The sequence below is a fragment of the Delphinapterus leucas genome, chromosome 10 (genome assembly GCF_059928025.1).
Source record: "Delphinapterus leucas isolate spDelLeu-1000000601 "Yukka" chromosome 10, BTC_Dleu_Yukka2, whole genome shotgun sequence".
NCBI classification, from domain to species: Eukaryota; Metazoa; Chordata; class Mammalia; order Artiodactyla; family Monodontidae; genus Delphinapterus; species Delphinapterus leucas.
Window position 1 is genome coordinate 58,644,687 of NC_143138.1, and position 27,833 is coordinate 58,672,519.

Here is a 27,833-nt window from a genome sequence, read left to right on the forward strand (position 1 = left end):
GGAAAAATAAGAAGATTACACAAAGGATTTCTAAAATATTATAAGATGGTAGATATTCTTCCTGGGACAAGATTTTATTAAGTTTGAATCCAATCGTGTTTTGTTTTGCTTCTATATTTCTAATAGTTAATTGTATTTCTTAGAATTAGACATTGTTATCAAGTAGTGATCACCAAGTGCTGTACATAAAAAGAAAGAAAGAAAGAGAGAAAGAGGGAAAGAAAAGAAAGAACAATGGTCACAATGTTTGCATAGTCCATACTCAGTAATACACACCAGTTTCCTTCATGGGACCCTGGCTCAATCTACTTAGTAGGTCTCAGTGGGGCCTGGCATCTGTATTTTTCTGAAGTTCTACAGGTGATTCGTTAAATGCCGCTAGGAAGGGATCATTATCGCTGGTGCCTTGGGTATGGCTGAACCAGATGTGGTATGTGGTCTGTCAAAGTAGAAGGACAGTTTCACGAAATGAATTCTGTTTGAAATCATACCTAACTGCTTTTGAATGTGAAACATTCTCTCTGGCGGCCCTAGTTTAGATTCCCTTTAGCTATGCATAGAGTCAAGTAACTTTAATAGTGTATTTTTCTTGGATGTGTTCCCAATTCAGGTCCCTGGCCAGCTCCATTTGGGAAGATAGAACATACTGTTTGGGATATTCAACCCAAAAGTAACTGAAATACCTCTAACAGTGTGGCTTTTTTGAGCTAACGAAAATCATGGCGTTATAGAGAAAAAGTTGTACATGTCCTTGGAATGTTTAGAACTAAGGAAAGACTTTAGATAATACGGAAAAGGATGAGGAAATATGGAAGCAGTCCTTATGGTCTTTAATTTCACATTTTCTTTTTCTTTCAGTTGGCTTTTGAAACAATGAGTGTTATATCTGTGGTCACTAACTGTGCTCTGATTGGAATGTCACCACAAGTGAATGCACTCTTTCCAGAGTCAAAAGCCGACCTCATTTTGATCGTACTAGCAGTGGAGGTAAGTGAACATTTAGACCTGTTTTAAATAGTCTCTACGTCAGATGCCTGTGTTATTCTAAGGCAGTGATGTCCCTGGCTGTCAGTGATGGGCAGTTTAGCGACATGCATTTACTGGTAAGAAAGCAAAGTGCTCAGGTAATAGGAACACATGAGGATCCAGACTGTCCATTCCTGGTTATTGACTACTACAAAAAAGTCACCGTGGTGCTAACAGGACTGATTTTTCCAGCCTTTGTGCTGGCCTGTCTAGCGTTGAGGAGATAAATCCTATTTGAAATAGAATTCTATAGATTTAATGGGTTTTTTTTCAGTCTGTTTGAGGGTGAGGGAATCTGTCACTTCCACTTTCTAAAGCAGATAAATCCTAAGAAATGCTTTTTGATCATGACTTAAGTCTCATTTGCAATAGGTGTGGGATTCATTGCAAAACACTCTAAAACTCCAAAATGTAACGTGTAGGAAGACTCATAATTTCACATACCAAGTACAAGTAGGCTGTCTGTGTACTTTTTAGATATTTGTCTTGTTTATCATGTTTCTGAATACAGATTACCGTAACATCGTGAAAATTAAGCACTAACCAGTTTGCAAATGGAAGAATTTGCAGGAATTTTTTTGTTGCTCGTGATTATAGTTGTCAGGAATATTGTGATCTTTCATTTTTAGATACTAAAAAAATAGAGCAGTAGTGGAGATTTATCAAAGTAGAATTTAGTAGGATCATAGAGCAGTGATTCTGGACTTAGGGCTGACCATAAGAAATGGAATTGTGAACTTGTACATTTCTAATGGTGGCTAAAGAAATATATTCTCCTTTGCTCTGTTTGCTCTTTTAGTGTATTTGATAGGAATCTGTGTTCATGATAGAAGCTGTATGTAGAGTATGCATTTTGGAGAATGATTTTAGACAGCAGCCACTAGGAAGGGAAAGAATGGCTTTGCAGATAAAAGTAGGTCTGTTTTGAATTTTGTGAGTTGAACAGGATTTTGGAGAGCTATTTGCAAGGCAGTTTATTACCTGTGGCAGTAAGAGAACAAAATAGAGGTACCTTAGACAGGGGATGGCTAGCTGGCCAGGCTCACAGTGCATCTTCTTGATTTAAGATATGGCCCTTAACTTTGCATATCTTGGAAGTTGTCTTTGCCAGCACATCCAGAGCTAATAAGGCTTTGTGGCTGACTTACACTTAATCATGAGACTCACAGGGGACTGACCAGAATACCAGGTAGTTAATCTACCATAAGGAGACTTTTCCAGTGTTTATAACCGTAGGTGTTAAAGTAGAAGTGGAGGGTTTCCTTGGTAGCGCAGTGGTTAAGAATCCGCCTGCCAGTGCAGGGGACACCGGTTTGAGCCCTGGTCCGGGAAGATCCCGCATGCCGCGGAGCAGCTAAGCCCGTGTGCCACAACTACTGAGCCTGTGCTTTAGAGCCTGCACGCCACAGCTACTGAAGCCCATGCGCCTAGAGCCTGTGCTCCGCAACAAGAGAAGCCATCGCAATGAGAAGCCCACACACTGCAACGAAGAGTAGCCCCCGCTCACTGCAACTGGAGAAAGCCCGGGCTCAGCAACGAAGACGCAATGCAGCCAAAAATAAATAAATAAAATAAATAAATTAAAAACAATAAATAAAAAAGTAGAAGTGGAATTGGTTGTTAGAAGATTTCTTGGTAAATTTAGAAGCAGAGCAGGAGGAGTGTAATAGTCTTGAGAGATGCAGGATACCTGAAAACCATCCCTTCCTTCAAACAGAGCAGAGCGCTTTCATGAGCCGGATCTTGGTGTCCATCGCCAACTTCTGAGCAATGCTGGATGATTTCAGTACTGCCCACTTCTTGATTTTGCCTTCACTTTCTCTAGACTTTTGGCTGGCCCAGTCTTCCTGAATATTCCCATTAATTAGACCACTGTCTTCTTTTGTATTGGTGATCTCTTAATCGGATAGCCACACCCTGCTTCTTAATTAATGTGGGAGATTTCCTGGCCCATAAGACTGTCCTGTAAATGGCTAACCTCAAGTGTTGCAGACTGATTTTGCTGGTCTAATCCTCATGTATTCACTTAATCTGCAAGTTTTAACGTGTACTTTGTTGTTCCCCTGAGCTAACCCTTATGCCTCCTCTTACATTTTTAGTCTCTTCATATAGTATTAAAGTAACTGTTTTACTGTCATTATCTAAACTGGTTCCTTAGAGTACAACAGAAATAAGCCTCTATTTAAAAATCTTGTGAGGAGAAACCTTAGGGTTTTTTTTTTTTAATTTTATTTTTTTGGTTGCCTTGGGTCTTCGTTGCTGTGCGCAGGCTTTCTCTAGCTGCGATGAGCGGGGCCTACTCTTTGTTGCGGTGTGCAGGCTTCTCATTGTGGTGGCTTCTCTTGTTGTGGAGCACGGGCTCTAGGCGTGTGGGTTTCAGTAGTTGTGGCACGTGGGCTCAGTAGTTGTGGCACGCGGGCTCAGTAGTTGTGGCTCACGGGCTCTAGAGCGCAGGCTTAGTAGTTGTGGCGCACAGGCTTAGTTGCTCCACGGCATGTGGGATCTTCCCTGACCAGGGCTCAAACCCCTGTCCCCTGCATTGGCAGGCAGATTCTTAACCACTGTGCCACCAGGGAAGCCCCAGGATTTTTTTAAATTAAAAAGAAAATTTTAGATTTTTTTTTTTTAAAGCTTGATTGAGTATGCAATGTAAAATTGAATAAAAGACAAAACGATCATTATTTTATGTTGGTAACTCAGTGTCATGTTACAACTTTTGTGTATTTACTGCCATCTAGTGTTTCCTTTAAAAACTCATGAGACTTCAACACTACTTTTATTTGTATAATAGTTGCAGAAATTTATTACAGACTGACCAAGAGAATAGCCTACCAGTATGTGAAACCATATGATAGAATCATATGAAATGCCGTTTTCTGGGTTAAAAATAGTCAAATATTGGGAATTTCATAAAATGCAGCCCACAGCATTAAGTCAGTATCTAAATAATTTCTCTTAAATAATCATCATTATCTTCACTTCTGAGACAAATTTAGCTCACTTCTTTGATGTAATTTCAAGGAAAGGATCACTATGTTAAATGCAGAATTACACAAAGATCTCCATTTCCTAAAAGATAGAAATGGCCTAAAATCCTCTAAATATCAAATGTTTGATAATCTTTCATTTTAGCGTTAAATGCATTCACAGTTTTCTTTTAATTTTACACTTGGCAAGATGCAGCAAACATATTGAATGCTAACAATTCACCTACTAAATGCTGTTCTTTTTCTAGGGTGAAAATGAATTAACTCACCTAGAAGTTGCACTGCATTTCTGATGGTTAGGTTCTGGTGACCAGCAAGCCAGTCTGCACCATGCATGTTTAATTGGTAGTTTTAAAAATATCACTGAATTGCAGTTTATTTTACAAAAGAATGTAAGTTAGGTAATTTTCTGTCTAGTGCTGCTCAGAAACAGTTGATTCTTATCTCTTTGTAATGACTAAAGGTGTCTTCTGAGAGTGGACTGAACCCTTAGGGTTCTTTTGTGCCCCGACTCACAGGCTTTATTTTCCTATTTAAAAAAAAATTCGTTTCATACTTAAAGAAAAGTTGCAAGCATAATACAGATAATCCCTATATATCCCTTTATTAGGAGTCACTAATTTTCAACATTCTGCCGTATATGTGCTTGCTTTCTGTCTCTTGATTGATTTACATCTGTATTTGTATCTACATATAGATATTTCAAACTATCGAGATTCTATTTCTGTACTGCCTCTTAATGCACTGTGGCCCTGGGCCAGTCACCTTGTCTTGTAAGCGCGTCTCCTTGACTGCGTATTCAGCCCAGTGCAGCATCCTTTCCAGGGATGCTCTGAGGAGTATAGTAGAAATGACACATGTGTAACCCTAATCACAAGTGTCTGGCATGGAGCAGGTGCTGAACAAACTGCAGGTCTTGTTATCACTCTTACAAGGCAAGATACTGTACATGTAAAATGCCAGACACCGAGCTGGGCACTTGGTCAAGGTACAGTGGATGTGAGCTGCAGTTCTAACCATCTCTGCGATGGCAGAATGAAGCTTTTGTTATCTTTATTATCATTCTATCATCATTTGTTAAGCAGGCAGTATAGCAGCATGGTAGTAGCTTGGGGTGTCAGAGTCAGGAGGTAGATGAATTAGAATTTCAGCTCTTCCCCTTAATCTCTGCACACCTTGGTTTCCTTAGATGTAAAATGAGAGCATTGGTATTGTACACAAGAAGTGATGGCACCAGGTCTGACACAGAGGAGGAGGTGAAAAAGTGATAACTTCACAGTACCACCATTGTTAATGAGTTAATTCTTTAGCAGTTGGCTCATATGTCTCCATCAGCTCATTCATGCATTTCCATGGGCTTGGTTCTTCATAATAACACTGAATTGGTTTTGTTTGTGCTGAAGTTTCTTACTTAAGTATTAATTGCCTTCTCTTATGTGCCTGTTTCCATCCTGTGATATGATTCCATTTTTCTTCTCTCTTCCTGGTCTTGTTCCCACATCTGAGTTCAGCCCTCCCTCCCACCCATCCATCACGCATCAAGTCTTGCTGATTCTGACTTCTGAATATCTGTTGAGTTTCTCTTCCCTGTTACCATTGGCATGGTTTGAGTTTAGGCTCTCACCATTTCTCATCTAGACTTATTTTTTAACAGCTTTTGGAGATATAAGTCACATAACCATACAGTTCACTCATTTCAGATATACATTCCACGCCTCTTACCTGGACTTTTACAGCAGATCCTCACCAGCCATCTGATTTTCATGCTTTCCCTCCCCTGCCTCGTGCTCTCTACTTCTGGAGTGGTTATTCTAAAATGAAATTCTGATCATATTTCTCCTCTGCTTACAGAAGAAATGCCCAAGTTGAACATCAGGTTCTTTATAACCTCCTTTTCCCCTTCACCTCCCCTGCTGCCCCACCTCACCCTTGGACATGCCGGAGCCCTTCCTACAAGTTGCTATTAGCATTTACTAAAACTGTACGGCAAACATGTATGTCTTCCACCAGACTGAGCTTCCTGAGAGCAGGGGCACGGACAAGCACGTAATAAATACTCAGTAACTGAGAAGTGGCCCTTGAATTACTTTAACTCTTTGTTTTCAAGTGATTAAGCAATCGCTTGTTAAATGTTAATGAATGAATGAGTCACATATAGTTGTTGTTTTTATTTCTTCAGTGAACATACAGTTAGTGTTAGCTATTTGAGAATTAACTGCGACCTTTTAATTAAAGATTCTGCTGTACCTTTGGGAAGTACACTAACAAAACCCCTATGGCAAAATATTAAAATTATGTTATTTATAAGAAAAGGTGAACTGAATTAGGCAGTATGGTACAGTGATTAAGAACACGGGCACTGGATTCAAATCCTGATTCCAGTTTGACAGGCTCTGTGTCTTTGAACGACTTTGAACAATTCAGTACAATTGGTATGCAGATACTGAATAAGTGCACGGGGTATGCTTACCACAGTGCTTGGCAAGATGAAGTATTCAGTATTTGTTAGTAATTGTTGTTGTCTCAGAAAAAAAGATCTGTTCTCATAAAAGTCTCTTCACCTGGTTGAAAGGTCTGATTAAATTCAGAGATTTCAATTTAAAAACTTGCCTAGGAAGGAACCCACAACCAACTCTTCACCTTCTCCACTTCCCAGTGTGGGACCATGTGTTGGGTTCCTAAGAAGGTAAATAAGGTTTTTGACCTTTGGATTAGGGTACTTGGGATGGAATTATTGAACTGGGTTTTTTCCTTCTTCCTTTTGCTTCATCAATTCCTGTGATAATCTTGGTAATTTTCTCATCTTTCTATGGGCTGCCCCCCTCTTCAGTTTGATGAAACATTGCTCTGTGTTCTCTTAATGGTGTGGGAATAATTAAAGACAGTCAAGGTAAATTCTTTCATTGGATATGTATTCATTGGGTGCTTACAATATGCCGGGCATTACCAAGATACAGCCCTGGCTTTAGAAGTGCTCACAGAGAGAATCCTCTGAGAGATAAATCACAGTGCAGTAGAAGGCCTCTTTCCTAACCTTCCCCAGCTCTCTCCATCCCCTCCTGACAGAGTTCCGACTGGCATAGACTCTCCCAGCTTGCTGGGTGGGAGCCATGGGCAAGATGTCCACTCACTGAGTTAAGTGCTTACCAAGAGGCGCTTTGTTCCCAAATCTGTTTATGTGTGGTATTCTCGTTACTGTGATTGGCATAATTTAATTAAATGGAATGAAAACTGATGAAATGTGTGTGCTAAAATAGAGAAAGCCGTCATTTCCGTGAAAACCTTTGGAAAGACTCCATAAAGACAAATTACTATCAGATGGATAAAGATGAGTCAATTATAAAAGATTAGGGAAAATCATAAAAAATATGGGCAGCTTCCAGATTCTGTTTTTATATTGCTTCACAAGTGTCTTTAAATTTTCACTCTTTGTTAAAGAAAACAAACCTGGGAATCTTTGACATTGTATCATGGGTGTTATTTATGTCTAGAAGACAGTGAGACGCTCCATCACTGGATCCTACTCAAAGGAAAGGCCTTGGCTCCACATTAAAAGATTTGCATATAAATGTATACATTTAAATGTTTGTTAAAATAAAATATTAAAGATAGGCATTTTGTTTTAATGGGTCCTCATTTTAGCTAACTTTTTTGGTTAACTGAGGAATTACTGACCCAGGTGAGCTGCCTAAAGGAGCTTCTGTCCTTGGGGAATAGGGGATTAGGGGCCTGGCTTTTTTTATTTTTATTTTTTTTTGCGGTACTCGGGCCTCTCACTGTTGTGGCCCCTCCCGTTGCGGAGCACAGGCTCCGGACGCGCAGGCTCAGCGGCCATGGCTCACGGGCCCAGCCGCTCCGTGGCATGTGAGATCTTCCCGGACCAGGGCATGAATCCGTGTCCCCTGCATCGGCAGGCCGACTCTCAACCACTGCACCACCAGGGAAGCCCAGGGGCCTGGCTTTTAAGTTTGTCAATTAATGGGAAATATTGGTTTGTTGAAGGACCCAGTGCCCTTCAAAGTGATGATTAGTATATAATCTGTTTAAATGTGACTTTGTTGATATCTGAGTTTTGCAAATTACTCTACATTCTTTTTTTTTTTTTTCTTACTCTGCATTCTTTTAAGGTGATAACAGTGGTTATAACCTGTTTCTTATCCTGGAAAGTTTAGGAAAAGGGAGGTCTCTGAAAGAGATCAGTTTATACTCGGAATGAAGTTGTTTTCAGATAAGAATTTTGGAAGCATTAAGAATTAGAAAGCTTGACAGTTTCTCTACACTCTTAAGTTATAATTTCTACCTTATTTAAAGTAAAATTGCAGAACATCCTGTATATCCATATTCAAACGTAAATACACCAGATATCCACAAAGAAAATGACTTGGGTTATTCGTCTTTGAGGACTGTCACTCAGGTCTCCTCTCAGTTGGCGCTTTCAAAGCCTCCTGTCAAGTACCTGCTCCCTCTGATATCTCCTATTACATCCTAGCCTGTGCCCCGCCTTCAGCCACAGACCTGCTAAGTGCACTGGCTTCCACTCGAACTTACCTGCTGACTGCCTCTTTGCATGACATTGAACTTCCCTTTCTGATACATAAACCAGTTCACAGTCAAACTTGCCTCCTTTCTCTGCTTTTCTCTTTTATTCCTTTGGAGAATGGGAGATAAGAAAGCATTTTGGTTTCATTTTTTTTTCCTAAGATGGAAAGCAAGTTGTGCTTCAGAAAATTGAGAGTAGACTTTAAGAACATAAGAAATCTCCACTCTTTATAGTATTGGATGGGATGTTGAGAAGTACCAATCCAAGGGGAATACATTTGGGGAGGCCTTGTATGGCAGGGGACCTCTTTTGAAGGAAGAGTGGGACATTGGGGCAGCTCCAGAGGGAGGAGTGACTTGGGAATGGTGTGGTCACAGGCCATGTGGGTTTGCTTAGGGAGAGTGAAGAGCATGAATTGGGGTATAGGGGTAATGGGTGGGGAAATGGGTGGAGGGCTCAGAGCTCATGAGGAAAACTTTACATTGCATGTACATTTCATTGTAAAGTGGTCCGTTTTAACATGCTCAGAGGCAGAACTGCAATATTCATTTCCCCTCATTAATGTCAACTCTACTTGGCTATTCCCAGTGATACATGAAAATGAATAGCTTGAAGATTGAATCTACCATATCTCCCCTCCTTTCCTTACTAGGGAGTGGGTGCCGCATGTGGGTATGAGGAGGTTGAAGTGGGTTTATGCCTGAGGAGCCTGACCCTGCAGGTGTAGACAGCATTGGCTGTCCTCTGCCCTGGGCCACACCTGCGCCCTCCTGTGTCTCAGTGGTCCCAGTAGCCGCCAGGTTTCTCTGCTCTTTCCACAAGGGTCCAAAAGCTGGAGTCTGCCACGACCTCTTTTCCATTGTCCTCCAATCCACCTTGTCTTTTTGGTTCCTGCAGTCCTGTTGGTTAGGTCCCAGTTCTTTATGCCTGCCAATCCTTATAGTTTATTTCTTCTGCCAGAAATACAAAACTGTCAGAATAGTTGTTCTTAAGGACCTGTTCTTTCAGCTTTCCGTCTGTGCTTTCATATAACTTGTTTTATTTCAGTGTAACATGCTGTTTCTCGGTTGCTGGTCTACACTGGAAAGACAAAGAAGAAAAATTACACTCTTGCCCTCTAAGGAGACCTCAACTCACAGGCAGAGCATTTCAGTAGTCATTTTTGACGCCTATCTTCTTGCTTTTCCCCTCAATTAAAACAGTGCCTTTAAATCCATGTTTCTCAGCATCTGGACCCTGCTTAATCACCCCTCTCCTTTAGGAAAGTTCTCCCACATTAGCAGTACCGAAATCCAAAATGTTGTGTTTGTCCTCTAGGTCGAATCTCACTTCAAGAAACCCTTCACTGTTTTTTTTACACTGGAATTCTGTATCAAAGATTGAACCAGGTTTGAATATCATTTTTTAGCCATAGATTTTGATGTATTAATTGGATTTGGTGAAATGGTATCAATTTGACCAGTTAACGATTTTTCTAGTTATTTTTATATGTCATAATTACTCTTTTATTTTGTCGTTATTTCTGTTTTCCTTCTTCCACCCCCCCCCACTTTAGTCTGTAGCCTAAAAGGTTCAGAGGGGCTTTAGTGTCTTTTGTAGTCCCCCAAGGGGCTGTGTTCTAAAGACCGATTAAATTAGAAATCGCGTGAGAGTGTTTTTGCAGACTCCAAGGTGCTTATAAATGTAAGACGTTAATATTACCACTGTAATTTCTTCCTAGGTAATAAAATGTGTTCCCAATCCCATTATGTTATAAATGTTACTAAAAGTGGACTGTTTTCAAAGATGTTAAGAATCATGAAAGGAAGGGAGAGAAAGATTTTAAATGTTGATTACTTTGTAAGAAAACGTCTTTTTATCTTACATATTTTAGTTAAAAGCTCTTCTCTTCCAATTGAAAGAATGTAAATGCCATGTTTTACACCCACACACATTCATACATACATATATATACATATATACATATATGTGTGTGTGTGTATTTTTTTAATAAGATATGCCTGTTCTGAGCCTGAAGATCAAGTTTCTCCTCTGGCAGCTTGAGCACAAGGTGGAGGATGAGCTGCAGAAAACGTAAAGATATGATTATCCCCATGCTTCCGTCAGTGGGCCCCAGCTGGGACCATTTCTGCATGTGCACTAAGATTGTAGTGCTTCCATTATCCTTTCTAGTTCAGCACTTCACGGGAACACTAATTGGCACCATCTGTGCTAATAATTAAATCTGTGATGTGGTCACTGGTGCACAAGGAATTCAGGTTGAGGGAGTGTTTCACAGCAGAAAGGTGGTGGGATTGGAGCAGAAAAAGAATATAATTTATTAATAGTCTTTCATGATGAGTTGTAGAAAAGGAACCACAAGGAAAAAGAGCAGCTGTCTTTTGGGTCAGTGATATCCTTCCACTGAAGTTTTAGGAAGGATGGAGGAGCAGGACTATGGAGAGAGCTCATTGCAGTGTCTTCTCTTTGCTCTTACATCTGTCCTGTAGATTTTTGTCATCTGCATCCAGTCTAAATTCGAGCACTGCAGTTTACTGAGGGTGGTTGTCAGGGAGTTAGCAGTAAGGTGAGTATTTGACTACGAAGGTACAGCACAAGGGCATTTTTTGGAGTGATGGAATTGTTCTTTATCCTGATTACGGTGATAGTTTCACAGCTAAGTGCATTTGGTAAAACTTAAAGAGCTGTACACCAAAAGGAGTGATTTTTACTCCATGTAAATGAAAAAGTAAAATTTTAAAAGTATAAAAATTTATTGAAAAACATGCTTTGGAAAATCTTTTGTCTCTGCCTCAGAATATGTTCACGATGAAAGAAGTACTTTTTTCCCAAAAGTAATAAAGAAACAACCTAATACCAATTAATCTAAAATTTGACTTTACATAGCAAGTGGCTGTTTTCAAACTCCAAATAAGATTTCATAATTGAATTTTTAGAGATAGTGCTAAAAGGATTAAGAGAAGTAGGCTTCTTTGGCTTTTCTTTTTTGAGCCCTCATAACTTTGTTTCAACATAAAAGGAAGCTGCTCATCTTGAGTATATTTTTTGCTGATGAGAGGAAATTAATGAGGGTGAGCCACAGTTCTCAGACATTGGAGAATTCACTGGTCATGCTAAGAACAAAAAGGATCAGCTGTTTTTATATTTTATTGTATTCAGACTCTGTTTTCTGAATGTGGGTCATGCAAAAAAATGCAAACAATTATGTGGAAAGTAATATGCACTGCTCTTAAGCCTTTTAAAGGCACAAGGTATTCTTCCTGTGCTTCTAGAATCATCAGGATTCTAGGACAAATAGGAAGCAGCACAGTAGGAGCAAGCAAATGAGGGATGAAGATTGATGTCAGTTAGTGGAATCATTAAAAACCATAAAGTTCGTACTTGGTAATTTTTTTTCTCTGCCATCTATTTTATTTTCTTTTCTATTCTATACATAGTATCAGTAGTGTATATATGTCAATCCCACCTCCCAGGTCATCCCACACCCGCTTTCCCCCTCTGTTTCCATACGTTTGTTCTCCACATCTGTGACTATTTCTGCTTTGTAAGTAAGATCGTCTACAACAATTTTTTCAGATTCCACATATATGATATTTATTTTTCTGACTTACTTCACTCTGTATGACAGTCTCTAGGTCTGTCCACGTCTCTACAAATGACCCAATTTCGTTCCTTTTTATGGCTGAGTAATATTCCATTGTATATATGTACCACATCTTCTTTATCTATTCCTCTGTTGATGGACATTTAGGTTGTTTCCATGTCCTGGCTGTTGTAAACAGTGCTGCAGTGAACATTGGGGTGCATGTGTCTTTTTCAGTTATGGTTTTCTCTGGATATATGCCCAGTAGTGGGATTGCTGGGTCACATGGAAGTTCTATTTTCAGTTTTTAAGGAACCACCATACTATTCATAGTGGCAGTATCAATTTACATTCCCACCAGCAGTACAAGAGGGTTCCCTTTTCTCCACACCAGCATTTATTGTTTGTAGATTTTGTGATGCTGGCCATTCTGACTGGTGTGAGGTGATACGTCATTGTGGTTTTGATGTGCATTCCTCTAATAATTAGTGATGTTGAGCATCTTTTCATGTGTTTGTTGGCCATCTGCATGCCTTCTTTAGAGAAATGTCTGTTTAGGTCTTCCACCCATTTTTTGATTGGGTTGTTTGTTTTTTTGATATTGAGCTGCATGAGCTGTCCGTATATTTTGCAGATTAATCTTCTGTCACTTGCTTCGTTTGCAAATATTTTCTCCCATTCTCAGTTTTATAGTGTCTGGCCTTACATTTAGGTCTTGAATCCATTTTGAGTTTATTTTTGTGTATGGTGTTAGGCAGTATTCTAATTTCATTCTTTTACATGTAGCTGTCCAGTTTTCCCAGCACCATTTATTGAAGAGGCTGTCTTTGCTCCATTGTATATTCTGGAGTCCTTTGTCATAGATAAGGTGACCATAGTGTGCGTGGGTTTATCTATGGGCTTTCTATCCTGTTCCATTGATCTATATTCCTGTTTTTGTGCCAATACCATACTCTCTTGATTACTGCAGCCCTATAGTAGAGTCTGAAGTCAGGGAGCCTGATTCCTCCAGCTCTGTTTTTTTTTTCCTCAAGATTGCTTTTACTATTTGAGGTCTTTTGTGTTTCCATACAAATTGTAAAATTTTTTGTTCTAGTTCTGTGAATAATGCCATTGGTAATTTGATAGGGATTGCATTGAATCTGTAGATTGCTTTGGGTAGTATAATCATTTTCACAATATTGATTCTTCCAATCCAAAAACACGGTATATCTCTCCATCTGTTTGTGTCCTCTTTGATTTCTTTCATCAGTATCTTATAGCTTTCTGCGTACAGGTCTTTTGCCTCCTTAGGTAGGTTTATTCCTAGGTATTTTATTCTTTTTCTTGCAATGGTAAATGGGATTGTTTCCTTAATTTCTCTTTCTGATCTTTCATTGTTGGTGTATAGGAATGCAAGAGATTTCTGTGTATTAATTTTGTACCCTGCGACTCTACTAAATTCACTGATTAGCCCTAGTAGTTTTCTCGTGGCATCTTTAGGACTTTCTATGTATAGTATCACATCATCCGCAAACAGTGACAGTTCTACTTCTTCTTTGCCATTTTGGACTCCTTTTATTTCTTTTTCTTTGATTGCCAGAGCTAGGGCTTCCAAAACTATGTTGAATAATAGTGGTGAGAGTAGGCACTCTTGTCTTGTTCCTGACTTTAGAGGAAATGCTTTCACTTTTTCACCATTGAGAATAATGTTTCCTGTGGGTTTGTCATATATGGCCTTTATTATGTTGAGGTAGGTTGCCTCTGTGCCCACTTTCTGGAGAGTTTTTATCATAAATGGGTGTTGAATTTTGTCAAAAGCTTTTTCTGCATCTATTGAGATGGTCATATGGTTTTTATTCTTCAGTTTGTTAATATGGTGTATCACATTGATTGATTTGCATATATTGAAGAATCCTTGCATCCCTGGGGTAAATCCCACTTGATCATGTTGTATGATCCTTTCAGTGTGTTGTTGGATTCGGTTTACTGGTATTTTGTTGAGGATTTTTGTGTCTATGTTCATCAGTGATGTTGGCCTGTTATTTTCTTTTTTTGTGATATCTTTGTCTGGTTTTGGTATCAGGGTGATGGTGGCCTCATAGAGTGATTTTGGGAGTGTTCCTCCCTCTGCTGTGTTTTGGAAGAGTTTGAGAAGGATAGGTATTAGCTCTTTTCTGTTTGATAGAATATGCCTGTGAAGCTCTCTGGTCCTGGAGTTCTCTTTGTTGGAAGACTTTTAATCTTCCAGTTTCAATTTCATTACTTGTCATTGGTGTGTTCATATATTCTAGTTTTTCCTGGTTCAGTCATGGAAGGTTTACACCTTTCTAAGAATTTGTCCATTTCTTCCAGGTTGTCCATTTTATTGGCATATAGTTGCTTGTAGTAGTCTCTTATGATCCTTTGTATTCCTGCGGTGTGAGTTGTAATTTCTCCTTTTTCATTTCTAATTTTATTGATTTGAGTCCTCTCCCTTTTTCTCTTGATTGAATCCGGCTAAATGTTTATCAATTTTGTTTATCTTCTCAAAGAACCAGACTTTAGTTTTATTGATCTTTGCTATTGTTTTTTTTTCATTTCTATTTCATTTCTTTCTGTTTTAATCTTTATGATTTCTTTCCTTCTACTAACTTCGGATTTTGTTTGTTCTTCTTTCTCTAGTTCCTTTAGGTGTAAGATTAGATTGTTTATTTGAGATTTTTCTTGTTTCTTAAGGTAGGATTGTATAGCTATAAACTGCCCTCTTAGAACTACTTTTGCTGCATCCCATAGGTTTTGGGTCATCATGTTTTCATTGTCATTTGTTTCTAGGTATTTTTTCATTTTCTCTTTGATTTCTTCAGTGATCTCTTGCTTATTTAGTAGCGTATTGTTTAGCCTCCATGTGTTTGTGTTTTTTACATTTTTTCTTCCCCTATAATTGCTTTCTAATCTCATAGTGTTGTGGTCGGAAAAGATGCTTGATACGATTTCAGTTTTCTTAACTTTACTGAGGCTTGATTTGTGACCCTAGATGTGATCTATCCTGGAGAATGCTCCATGTGCACTTGAGAAGAAAGTGTATTCTGCTGCTTTCGGATGGAATGTCCTATAAATACCAACTGCATCTGTCTGGTCTAATGTGTCATTTAAGCCTTGTGTTTCCTTATTAATTTTCTGTCTGGATGATCTGTCCATTGGTCTAAGTGGAGTGTTAAAGTCCCCCAGTATTATTGTGTTACTGTCGGTTTCCCTTTTTATGGCTGTTAGCATTTGCCTTATGTATTGAGGTGCTCCTATGTTGGGTGTGTAAATATTTACAATTGTTATGTCTTCTTATTGGATTGATCCCTTGATCATTATGTTGTGTCCTTCCTTGTCTCTTGTGACGGTCTTTATTTTGAAGTCTATTTTGTCTGATATGAGTATTACTATTCCAGCTTTCTTTTGATTTCCATTTGCATGGAGTATCTTTTTCCATTTCCTCACTTTCAGTCTGTATGTGTCCCTAGGTCTAAAGTGGGTCTCTTGTAGACAACATATATACGGGTCTTGTTTTTGTATCCATTTAGCCAGTCTGTGTCTTCTCATTGGAGCATTTAATCCATTTACATTTAAGGTAATTATCAGTATGTATGTTCCTATTACCATTTTCTTAACGTTTGTGGGTTTGTTTTTGTAAGTCGTTTTCTTCTCTTGTGTTTCCTGCCTAGAGAAGTTCTTTTAGCATTTGTTGCAAAGCTGGTCTGGTGGTGCTGAATTCTCTTAGCTTTTGCTTGTCTGCAAAGTTTTTGATTTCTCTGTCAAATCTGAATGAGAGCCTTGCTGGGTAGAGTAATCTTGGTTGTAGGTTTTTCTCCTTCATCACTTTAAATATGTCCTGCCACTCCCTTCTGGCCTGCAGAGTTTCTGTTAAAGATCAGCTGGTAACCTTTTGGGGATTCCCTTGTATGTTATTTGTTGCTTTTCCTTTGCTGCTTTTAATATTTTTTTCTTTGTATTTTATTTTTGTTAGTTTGAATAATATGTGTCTTGGTGTGTTTCTCCTAAGGTTTATCCTGCATGGGACTCTCTGTGCTTCCTGGACTTCAGTGGCTGTTTCCTTTCCCATGTTAGGGATTTTTTCGACTTTAATCTCTTCATATATGTTCTCAGACCCTTTCTCTTTCTCTTCTTCTTCTGGGACCCCTATAATTCAAGTGTTGGTGCATTTAATGTTGTCCCAGAGGTCTCTGAGACTGTCCTCCATTCTCTCCATTCTTTGTTCTTTATTCTGCTCTGTGGCAGTTATTTCCACCATTCTGTCTTCCAGCTCACTTATCCGTTCTTCTGCCTCAGTTATTTTGCTATTGATTCCCTCTAGTTTTAATTTCAGTTATTGTGTTGTTCATCACTGTTTGTTTGTTCTTTAGTTTTCCTAGGTCCTTGTTAAACGTTTCTTGTATTTTCTCCATTCTATTTCTGAGATTTTGGATCATCTTTACTATCATCACTCTGAACTCTTTTTCAGGTAGACTGCCTATTTCCTCTTTTTTTTTTTTTTTTTTTTTTTAAACATCTTTATTGGGGTATAATTGCTTTACAATTGTGTGTTAGTTTCTGCTTTATAATAAAGTGAATCAGTTATACATATACATATGTTCCCATATGTCTTCCCTCTTGCGTCTCCCTCCCTCCCACTCTCCCTATCCCACCCCTCCAGGCTGTCACAAAGCACCGAGCTAATATCCCTGTGCCTTGCGGCTGCTTCCCCCTAGCTATCTACCTTACTACGTTTGTTAGTGTGTATATGTCCATGACTCTCTCTCGCCCTGTCAAAGCTCACCCTTCCCCCTCCCCATATCCTCAAGTCCGTTCTCCAGTAGGTCTGCGTCTTTATTCCTGTCTTACCCCTAGGTTCTTCATGACATTTTTTTTCCCCTTAAATTCCATATATATGCGTTAGCATACGGTATTTGTCTTTTTCTTTCTGACTTACTTCACTCTGTATGACAGACTCTAGGTCTATCCATCTCATTACAAATAGCTCAATTTCATTTCTTTTTAAGGCTGAGTAATATTCCATTGTATATATGTGCCACATCTTCTTTATCCATTCATCCGATGATGGGCGCTTAGGTTGTTTCCATCTCCGGGCTATTGTAAATAGAGCTGCAATGAACATTTTGGTACATGACTCTTTTTGAATTATGGTTTTCTCAGGGTATATGCCCAGTAGTGGGATTGCTGGGTCATATGGTAATTCTATTTGTAGTTTTTTAAGGAACCTCCATACTGTTCTCCATAGTGGCTGAACCAATTCACATTCCCACCAGCAGTGCAAGAGTGTTCCCTTTTCTCCACACCCTCTCCAGCATTTATTGTTTCTAGATTTTTTGATGATGGCCATTCTGACTGGTGTGAGATGATATCTCATTGTAGTTTTGATTTGCATTTCTCTAATGATTAATGATGTTGAGCATTCTTTCATGTGTTTGTTGGCATTCTGTATATCTTCTTTGGAGAAATGTCTATTTAGGTCTTCTGCCCATTTTTGGATTGGGTTGTTTGTTTTTTTGTTATTGAGCTGCATGAGCTGCTTGTAAATTTTGGAGATTAATCCTTTGTCAGTTGCTTCATTTGCAAATATTTTCTCCCATTGTGAGTGTTGTCTTTTGGTCTTGATTATGGTTTCCTTTGCTGTGCAAAAGCTTTGAAGTTTCATTAGGTCCCATTTGTTTATTTTTGTTTTTATTTCCATTACTCTAGGAGGTGGGTCAGAAAGGATCTTGCTGTGATTTATGTCATAGAGTGTTCTGCCTATGTTTTCCTCTAAGAGTTTGATAGTTTCTGGCCTTACATTTAGGTCTTTAATCCATTTTGAGCTTATTTTTGTGTATGGTGTTAGGGAGTGATCTAATCTCATACTTTTACATGTACCTGTCCAGTTTTCCCAGCACCATTTATTGAAGAGGCTGTCCTTTCTCCACTGTACATTCCTGCCACCTTTATCAAAGATAAGGTGTCCATATGTGCGTGGGTTTATCGCTGGGCTTTCTATCCTGTTCCATTGATCTATATTTCTGTTTTTGTGCCAGTACCATACTGTCTTGATTACTGTAGCTTTGTAGTATATTCTGAAGTCAGGGAGCCTGATTCCTCCAGCTCCTTTTCTCGTTCTCAAGATTGCTTTGGCTATTCGGGGTCTTTTGTGTTTCCATACAAATTGTGAAATTTTTTGTTCTAGTTCTGTGAAAAATGCCAGTGGTAGTTTGATAGGGATTGCATTGAATCTGTAGATTGCTTTGGGTAGTAGAGTCATTTTCACAATGTTGATTCTTCCCATCCAAGAACATGGTATATCTCTCCATCTATTTGTATCATCTTTAATTTCTTTTATCAGTGTCTTATAATTTTCTGCATACAGGTCTTTCGTCTCCTTAGGTAGGTTTATTCCTAGATATTTTATTCTTTTTGTTGCAATGGTAAATGGAAGTGTTTTCTTGATTTCACTTTCAGATTTTTCATCATTAGTATATAGGAATGCCAGAGATTTCTGTGCATTAACTTTGTATCCTGCTACTTTACCAAATTCATTGATTAGCTCTAGTAGTTTTCTGGTAGCATCTTTAGGATTCTCTATGTATAGTATCATGTCATCTGCAAACAGTGACAGCTTTACTTCTTCTTTTCCGATTTGGATTCCTTTTATTTCCTTTTCTTCTCTGATTGCTGTGGCTAAAACTTCCAAAACTATGTTGAATAAGAGTGGTGAGAGTGGGCAACCTTGTCTTGTTCCTGATCTTAGTGGAAATGCTTTCAGTTTTTCACCATTGAGGATGATGTTTGCTGTGGGCTTGTCATATATGGCCTTTATTATGTTGAGGAAAGTTCCCTCTATGCCTATTTTCTGCAGGGTTTTTAGCATAAATGGGTGTTGAATTTTGTCGAAAGCTTTCTCTGCATCTATTGAGATGATCATATGGTTTTTCTCCTTCAATTTGTTAATATGGTTTATCACATTGATAGATTTGCGTATATTGAAGAATCCTTGCATTCCTGGAATAAACCCCACTTGATCATGGTGTATGATCCTTTTAATGTGCTGTTGGATTCTGTTTGCTAGTATTTTGTTGAGGATTTTTGCATCTATGTTCATCAGTGATATTGGCCTGTAGTTTTCTTTCTTTGTGACATCCTTGTCTGGTTTTGGTATCAAGGTGATGGTGGCTTCGTAGAAGGAATTTGGGAGTGTTCCTCCCTCTGCTATATTTTGGAAGAGTTTGAGAAGGATAGGTGTTAGCTCTTCTCTAAACGTTTGATAGAATTCACCTGTGAAGCCATCTGGTCCTGGGCTTTTGTTTGTTGGAAGATTTTTAATGACAGTTTCAATTTCAGTGCTTGTGATTGGTCTGTTAATATTTTCTATTTCTTCCTGATTCAGTCTTGGCAGGTTGTGCATTTCTAAGAATTTGTCCATTTCTTCCAGATTGTCCATTTTATTGGCATAGAGTTGCTTGTAGTAATCTCTTATGATTTTTTTTATTTCTGCAGTGTCAGTTGTTACTTCTCCTTTTTCATTTCTAATTCTATTGATTTGAGTCTTCTCCCTTTTTTTCTTTATGAGTCTGGCTAGTGGTTTATCTATTTTGTTTATCTTCTCAAAGAACCAGCTTTTAGTTTTATTGATCTTTGCTATCGTTTCCTTCATTTCTTTTTCATTTATTTCTGATCTGATTTTTATGATTTCTTTCCTTCTGCTAGCTTTGGGGTTTTTTTGTTCTTCTTTCTCTAATTGCTTGAGGTGCAAGGTTAGGTTGTTTATTCGAGATGTTTCCTGCTTCTTAAGGTGGGCTTGTATTGCTATAAACTTCCCCCTTAGAACTGCTTTTGCTGCATCCCATAGGTTTTGGGTCGTTGTGTCTCCATTGTCATTTGTTTCTAGGTATTTTTTTATTTCCTCTTTGATTTCTTCAGTGATCACTTCATTATTAAGTAGTGTATTGTTTAGCTTCCATGTGTTTGTATTTTTTACAGATCTTTTCCTGTAATTGATATCTAGTCTCATGGCGTTGTGGTCAGAAAAGATACTTGATACAATTTCAATTTTCTTAAATTTACCAAGGCTTGATTTGTGACCCAAGATATGATCTATCCTGGAGAATGTTCCATGAGCACTTGAGAAAAATGTGTATTCTGTTGTTTTTGGATGGAGTGTCCTATAAATATCAATTAAGTCCATCTTGTTTAATGTATCATTTAAAGCTTGTGTTTCCTTATTTATTTTCATTTTGGATGATCTGTCCATGGGTGAAAGTGGGGTGTTAAAGTCCCCTACTATGAATGTGTTACTGTCAATCTCCCCTTTTATGGCTGTTAGTATTTGCCTTATGTATTGAGGTGCTCCTATGTTGGGTGCATAAATATTTACAATTGTTATATCTTCTTCTTGAATCGATCCCTTGATCATTATGTAGTGTCCTTCTTTGTCTCTTGTAATAGTCCTTATTTTAAAGTCTATTTTGTCTGATATGAGAATTGCTACTCCAGCTTTCTTTTGGTTTCCATTTGCATGGAATATCTTTTTCCATCCCCTTATTTTCAGTCTGTATGTGTCTCTAGGTCTGAAGTGGGTCTCTTGTAGACAGCATATATAAGGGTCTTGTTTTTGTATCCATTCAGCCAATCTGTGTCTTTTGGTGGGAGCATTTAGTCCATTTACATTTAAGGTAATTATCGATATGTATGTTCCTATTCCCATTTTCTATATTGTTTTGGGTTCGTTATTATAGGTCTTTTCCTTCTCTTGTGTTCCTTGTCTAGAGAAGTTCCTTTAGCATTTGCTGTAAAGCTGGTTTGGTGGTGCTAAACTCTCTCAGCTTTTGCTTGTCTGTAAAGGTTTTAATTTCTCCATCAAATCTGAATGAGATCCTTGCTGGGTAAAGTAGCCTTGGTTGCAGGTTTTTCTCCTTCATCACTTTCAGTATGTCCTGCCACTCCCTTCTGGCTTGTAGGGTTTCTGCTGAGAGATCAGCTGTTAACCTTATGGGGATTCCCTTGTGTGTTATTTGCTGTTTTTCCCTTGCTGCTTTTAATATGCTTTCTTTGTATTTAATTTTTGACAGTTTGATTAATATGTGTCTTGGCGTATTTCTCCTTGTATTTATCCTGTATGGGACTCTCTGTGCTTCCTGGACTTGATTAACTATTTCCTTTCCCATATTAGGGAAGTTTTCAACTATAATCTCTTCAAATATTTTCTCAGTCCCTTTCTTTTTCTCTTCTTCTTCTGGAACCCCTATAGTTCGAATGTTGGTGCGTTTAATGTTGTCCCAGAGGTCTCTGAGACTGTCCTCAGTTCTTTTCATTCTTTTTTCTTTATTCTGCTCTGCAGTAGTTATTTCCACTATTTTATCTTCCAGGTCACTTATCCGTTCTTCTGCCTCAGTTATTCTGTTATTGATCCCATCTAGAGTACTTTTAATTTCATTTATTGCGTTGTTCATCATTGCTTGTTTCACCTTTATTTCTTCTAGGTCCTTGTTAACTGCTTCTTGCATTTTGTCCATTCTACTTCCAAGATTTCGGATCATCCTTACTATCATTATTCTGAATTCTTTTTCAGGTAGACTGCCTATTTCCTCTTCATTTGTTAGGTCTGGTGCATTTTTATCTTGCTCCTTCATCTGCTGTGTGTTTTTCTGTCTTCTCATTTTGCTTATCTTACTGTGTTTGGGGTCTCCTTTTTGCAGGCTGCACGTTCGTAGTTCCCGTTGTTTTTGATGACTGTCTCCAGTGGCTAAGGTTGTTTCAGTGGGTTGTGTAGGCTTCCTGGTGGAGGGGACTAGTGCCTGTGTTGTGGTGGATGAGGCTGGATCTTGTCTCTCTAGTGGGCAGGTTCACGTCTGGTGGTGTGTTTTGGGGTGTCTGTGGCCTTATTATGATTTTAGGCAGCCTCTCTGCTAATGGGTGGGGTTGTGTTCCTGTTTTGCTAGTTGTTTGGCATAGGTTGTCTAGCACTGTGGCTTGCTGGTCGTTGAGTGAAGCTGGGTGCTGGTGTTAAGATGGAGGTCACTGGGAGATTTCCACCGTTTAATATTATGTGGAGCTGGGAGGTCTCTTGTTGACCAGTGTCCTGAAGTTGGCTCTCCTACCTCAGAGGCAGAGCCCTGACTCCTGGCTGGAGCACCAAGAGCCTTTCATCCACACGGCTCAGAATAAAAGGGAGAAAAAGTAGAGAGAATTAGTAGATGTATGAGGAAAGAAAGAAGGAAAGGAGGAAAGGAAGGAAGGAAGAAAGAAGCAAAGAAGGAAAGAAAGGAGGGAGGGAGGGAGGAAGGAAGGAAGGAAGGAAGGAAGGAGGGAAAGAAGGAAAAAAGACAGAAAGAAAGAAGATACAGTAAAAATAAAATAAAGTATAATATATTTATTGAATTAAAAAATATTTAGAAAAAAAAAAAAAAAAAAAAGAGGGACGGATAGAACCTTAGGACAAATGTTGGAAGCAAAGCTATACAGAGAAAATCTTATACAGAAGCATACACATACACCTTCACAAAAAGAGGTAAAGGGGGAAAAATCATAAATCTTGCTCTCAGAGACCACCTCCTCAATTTGGGGTGATTCGTTGTCTAAAGGAGGGAAGGACGGAAAGAAAGAAAGAAAGAAAGAAGGAACGACGGTAAAGTATAATAAAGTTATTACAATTAAAATTATTGAGAAAAAAAATTTTTTTTTTTAAAAACCATGGACGGATAGAGCCCTAGGACAAATGGTGGAAGCAAGAGTATACAGACAAGATCTCACACATAAGCATACACGTACACATTCACAAAAAGAGGAAAAGGGAAAAAAATCATAGATCTCGCTCCTAAATTCCACCTCTTCAATTTGGGATCATTCCTTGTCTATTCAGGTATTCCACAGATGCAGGGTATATCAAGTTGATTGTGGAGCTTTAATCCGCTGCTTCTGAGGCTGCTGGGGGAGATTTCCCTTTCTCTTCTTTGTTCTCACAGCTCACAGGAGCTCAGCTTTGGATTTGGCCCTGCCTCTGCGTGTAGGTCGCTGGAGGGCGTCTGTTTTTTGCTCAGACAGGAAAGGGTTAAAGGGGCCGCTAATTCGGGGGCTCAGGCTCACTCAGGCCGGGGGTGAGGGGGGGGAAGGAGGGGCACTGCGTGCGGGGCGGGCCTGCGGCGTCAGAGGCGGCGTGACGTTGCGGCAGAGGCCGGCGTGACGTTGCACCAGCCTGAGGCCCGCCGTGCGTTCTCCCGGGGAAGTTGTCCCTGGTTCCCGGGAACCTGGCAGTGGCGGGCTGCACAGGCTCCAAGGAAGAGGGGTGTGGAGAGTGACCTGCGCCCGCACACAGGCCCCTTGGTGGCGGCAGCAGCAGCCCTAGCGTCTCCCGCCCGTCTCTGGGGTCCGCGCTTTTAGCCGCGGCTCGCGCCCGTCTCTGGGGTTCGCGCTTTTAGCCGCGGCTCGCGCCCGTCTCTGGGGTTCGCGCTTTTAGCCGCGGCTCGCGCCCGTCTCTGGAGTTCCTTTAAGCAGCGCTCTTAAACCCCTCTCCTCGCGCACCAGGAAACAAAGAGGGAAGAAAAAGTCTCTTGCCTCTTCGGCAGGTGCAGGCTTTTCCCCGAACTCCCTCCCGGCTAGTCGTGGTGCACTAACCCCTTCAGGCTATGTTCAAGCCGCCAACCCCAGTCCTCTCCCTGCGCTCCGTCCAAAACCGAAACCCGAGCTTCAGTTCGCAGCCCCGCCCGCCCGGGCGGGTGAGCAGACAAGCCTCTCGGGCTGGTGAGTGCCGGTCGGCACCGATCCTCTGTGCGGGAATCTCCCCGCTTTGCCCTCCGCACCCGTCGCTGTGCACTACTCCTCGGTCCCGAAGCCCCCCCCTCCGCCTCCCGCAGTCTCCGCCCGCGGAGGGGCTTCCTAGTGTGTGGAAACTTTTCCTCCTTCACAGCTCCCTCCCACTGGCGCAGGTGCCGTCCTTATTCTTTTGTCTCTGTTTTTTCTTTTTTTCTTTTGCCCTACCCAGGTACGTGGGGAGTTTCTTGCCTTTTGGGAGGTCTGAGGTCTTCTGCCAGCCTTCAGTAGGTGTTCTGTAGGAGTTGTTCCACGTGTAGATGTATTTCTGGTGTATCCGTGGGGAGGAAGGCGATCTCCGCGTCTTACTCTTCCGCCATCTTCAAGGTCCCCTCCTATTTCCTCTTTATTCATTTGGTCTTGTGGGTTTTTACCTTGCTCCTTCATCTGCAGCATATTTCTCTGTCTTCTCATTTTGTCTAACTTACTGTGTTTGAGATCTTCTTTCTGCAGGCTGCTGGGTCATAGTTCCTCTTGCTTCTGGTGTCTCCCCTCGGTGAGTGAGGTTGGTCCAGTGGCTTGTGTAGACTTCCTGGTGGGAGGGACTGGTGCTTGCATTCTGGTGGGTGGAGCTGGATCTTTTCCCTCTGACAGGAAGTGTCACGTCTGGTGGTGTGTTTTGGGGTGTCTGTAGGCTTAGTGCGACTTTAGGCTGTCTGTCTGCTGATGGGTGGGTTTGTGTTCCTGTCTTGCTTGTTGTTTGGTGTGGGGTGTTCAGCACTGGAGCCTGCAGGTAGTTGGGTGGAGCCAGGTCCTGGAGTTGAGATGGAGACCTCCAGGAGAACTCTCACTGATTAATATTGCCTGGGGCTGGGAATTCTCTGGTGTTCCAGCATCCTGGACTTGGCACTCCCATCCCAGAGGCTCAGGCCCAGCCCCCAGCCCGGGAACCAAGACTCCACAAGCTACACAGCTTGGCAAAAAAGGGGAAAAATAAGAAAGGAAAAAGGGTGGGAAGAAAACAAATGAAGACAAACAGGCAAACAAAACCTAAGACAAATTGTAAAAGCTAAACCAAACAAAGAAGCAAAATAACCAAACACATAGACGCACAAAATAAGAAAGAAAAACAGGGAAAGCAAAAAACAGAAGAACACCCAGACAAACAAAAGAATCCCCAAACAAAATCAAACAATTAAAAACAGAACTAACAAACGCAAAAAATAAAAAACAAAAGAAAAGCAGAATGCAAACTGAAGGAAAAAGCAAAGAGAACAAAAGAAACACACAAAAACAATAAAGATAAGAGCAAATAGAACAAAGGAAAAAAAAGATAAAAACAAAGTAGAACAAAGGAAAGAAAAAAAAAGGAAAAGACACAGAACGACCAAGGAGCAATGTAGAAAAAATATATATATTAAAAAAATTTTAAACTAAATAAAAACAAATAATAATTTAAAAAACAAAACATAAAAAAAACAGTGGTAATTATTTTTTCCTGGGGTCCCAGCTGTCAGTGTCCTTGCCCGCACCATGAGTCACAGCCAACCTTCACCTCCCCAGGAGGCCCTCCACAACCTCTAGGTAAGTCTCTAGTCCCTCTGTGGGCATTGTGGGGGCAGCTCAGACTCTGACCTGGCACCACTCCTTTGTGTACTAGTCCCCAAAGCCCACAGCTGCTAGAGCTAGACTGGTTTCAGTTGTGGGAACACTCGTCCATTCAGATATTCCATAGATGCAGGGTTTACCAAGCCAATCACGGGGATTTAATCTGTAGAGTGTGTGGCTGCAAAGAAAGATTTTTTCTCCTCTTCCTTAGTCGCCCTGCTCCTGGGGCTCATCTCTGGTTTTAGCCCCACCTCTTCGTGTGGGCCACCCACAGGAGTCTGCTCCCGAGGTTGCCCTGGAGCACTCGGGTGTGCCCCAGTGAAGACAGGGCATGGAGGTGACACAACTGCCTGGATCACAGTGGCTCCAGCAGCAACAGGTGCATGGGAAAGCTGGCGGCCACAGGCACAGGAGATCCGGCCCTAGTGGGAGCCTTTTCTAGTGCCTCGCAGCTAGCATGAGAAGGTCAGCCATGATGGGCTTTTATAGCGCCTGGCGGGGCAGGGGGCCAGTGCGTGGGAGGAGAGAGGCTTCAATGGAGGCTCCACCCCCGTGCATCTCTCAACAGTGGCGCCTTGCTTCTACGGCAGTCTGGGTTTCCTCCACAAGCATTTTCAGTTGCAGATTTCCTCCCTCCCGTCCCCTCAGGCTGGCTTCTCACAGCAAACAGTAGTCTTCTCCCTGGGTTTGCTCCAATCCCCACGTTCCAATTCTCAGCCCTTGTGTGCACTGGCAGACTCATGTCCCAGTCTGGGGCACTCAGGGCTGGGGCACGGACCATCTGTGTAGGTCTCACTCTGTCCTATCTGCCACAGACCAGCCGTTTCACCCTCCTCTGACAGCCTCAGATGCTCCCCTTCTTTCCCAACTGATTTGTGTGTCGGTGAGGGGGCTTCCCCAGATGTGGAACCGCTACTCTGCTTCAGCTCCTCCTCCAGATCCTGTCCCGCTTCCTCTCCTCTTCTTTTTCCCTTCATTCTTTCGTCCTGCCTGGTTATGCAGGGATCTTTCTTGTCCCTTCTGGTGTCCACTGTCTTCTGTTAGCGTTCAGCTGGTGTTCTGTGAGAATTGTTCCATCTGTAGATGTATTCGTGATGCATTTGTGGAGAGAGATGAACTCCATGTCCTCCTACTCCTCCACCCTGTTGGTTCCGTATTTGGTAATTTTTAAACAAGTAATTTCAAATTAAAAACATTTTAAACAACTTGGAATATTAAACTTACTCCTGAGTTTAAATTCTATGAGGACTGTTTAAATAGTCTATAAAATATCCTAAGCCAAGAAGCTATTTAAAGGGTTAACCTGAAGAATAGTTTTTAAAATATAAAAGACTGGGGACTTCCCTGGTGGTCTAGTGGTAAAGAATCCACCTTCCAATGCAGGGGACACGGGTTCAATCCCTGCTTCGGGAACTAATATCCCACATGCCGTGTGGCAACAAAGCCCATGTGCCACTACTACTGAGCTCGCACGCCTCAACTAGAGAACCCACATGCCGCAACCTCTGGAGCGTACACGCTCTTGAGCACATGCCACAACTATAGAAGAGAAAACCCGCACGCCTCAACAAAGACCCAATGCAGCCAAATAAATAAATAAATGAATATTAAAAAAAAAGACTAAATAGTATGTTATTGGGATCCAGTTGAAAGCTGATTTAGGGACTTCCCTGGTGGTGCAGTGGTTAAGAATCCACCTGCCAGTGCAGGGGACACGGGTTCAATCCCTGGTCTGGGAAGATCCCACATGCCCCTGAGCCTGCACTCTAGAGCCTGCAAACCACAACTACAGAAGCCCATGCGTCTAGAGCCCATGCTCGTCAACAAGAGAAGCCACCACAGTGGGAAGCTCGCACACCGCAACGAAGAGTAGCCCCCACTCACCGCAACTAGAGAAAGCCCGTGTGCAGCAACGAAGACCCAATGCAGCCAAAAATAAATAAATAAATAAATTTATTTTTAAAAAGCAAACTGATTTATCAGTTGGGTATCATATATTTTCTGGGTACTTATCTTGTAGCTTTTATGCTTTAAAATAAGGGTCAGTGACTTTTTACAACTAGGGTGCCAAGCCCTACTTATTTATTCTTTTGGGAGAAAGAAGGTTTATAATCTGAAGTCTTTGGGAAGGGGTTTATCTCAAGCCCTTATCAACTGATATCATAGCTATTAATTCACACATTAGCTGAGATTAATGGTATTTGGATTTTCTGGATTTCCCCCCCTGTTCTTTTGGTCCACATATCACTAAAACTTACTGTCATTTGTACTCATCATAATTTACAAGTGGTCCACACACTGGGCTGGGCTGGGAACTGTTGGTTAGTAGTTTGCAGAAAGATAAGGA

The 27,833-nt window shown here is 40.7% G+C and overlaps 1 protein-coding gene across 5 annotated transcripts in view; it reads left to right on the top strand.

Annotated features, from left to right (window-relative positions):
- The window catches only part of ANO10 (anoctamin 10), a 236,714-nt gene that overhangs the window by 58,017 nt on the left and 150,864 nt on the right, over nt 1-27,833 (top strand). For 4 of the 5 annotated variants that reach the window (XR_016394704.1, XR_016394705.1, XM_022553843.3 and 1 more), the window contains exon 11: nt 859-987. Coding sequence is in view for 3 of the 5 variants with exons in the window: in XM_022553843.3 (XP_022409551.1) it covers nt 859-987 (129 nt within the window). In the remaining 2 variants the exon portion in view is untranslated. Of the gene's footprint in view, nt 1-858; nt 988-4,261; nt 5,541-27,833 lie in introns of those variants that run through there. The other variant, XM_089919092.1, reaches the window with a different exon arrangement.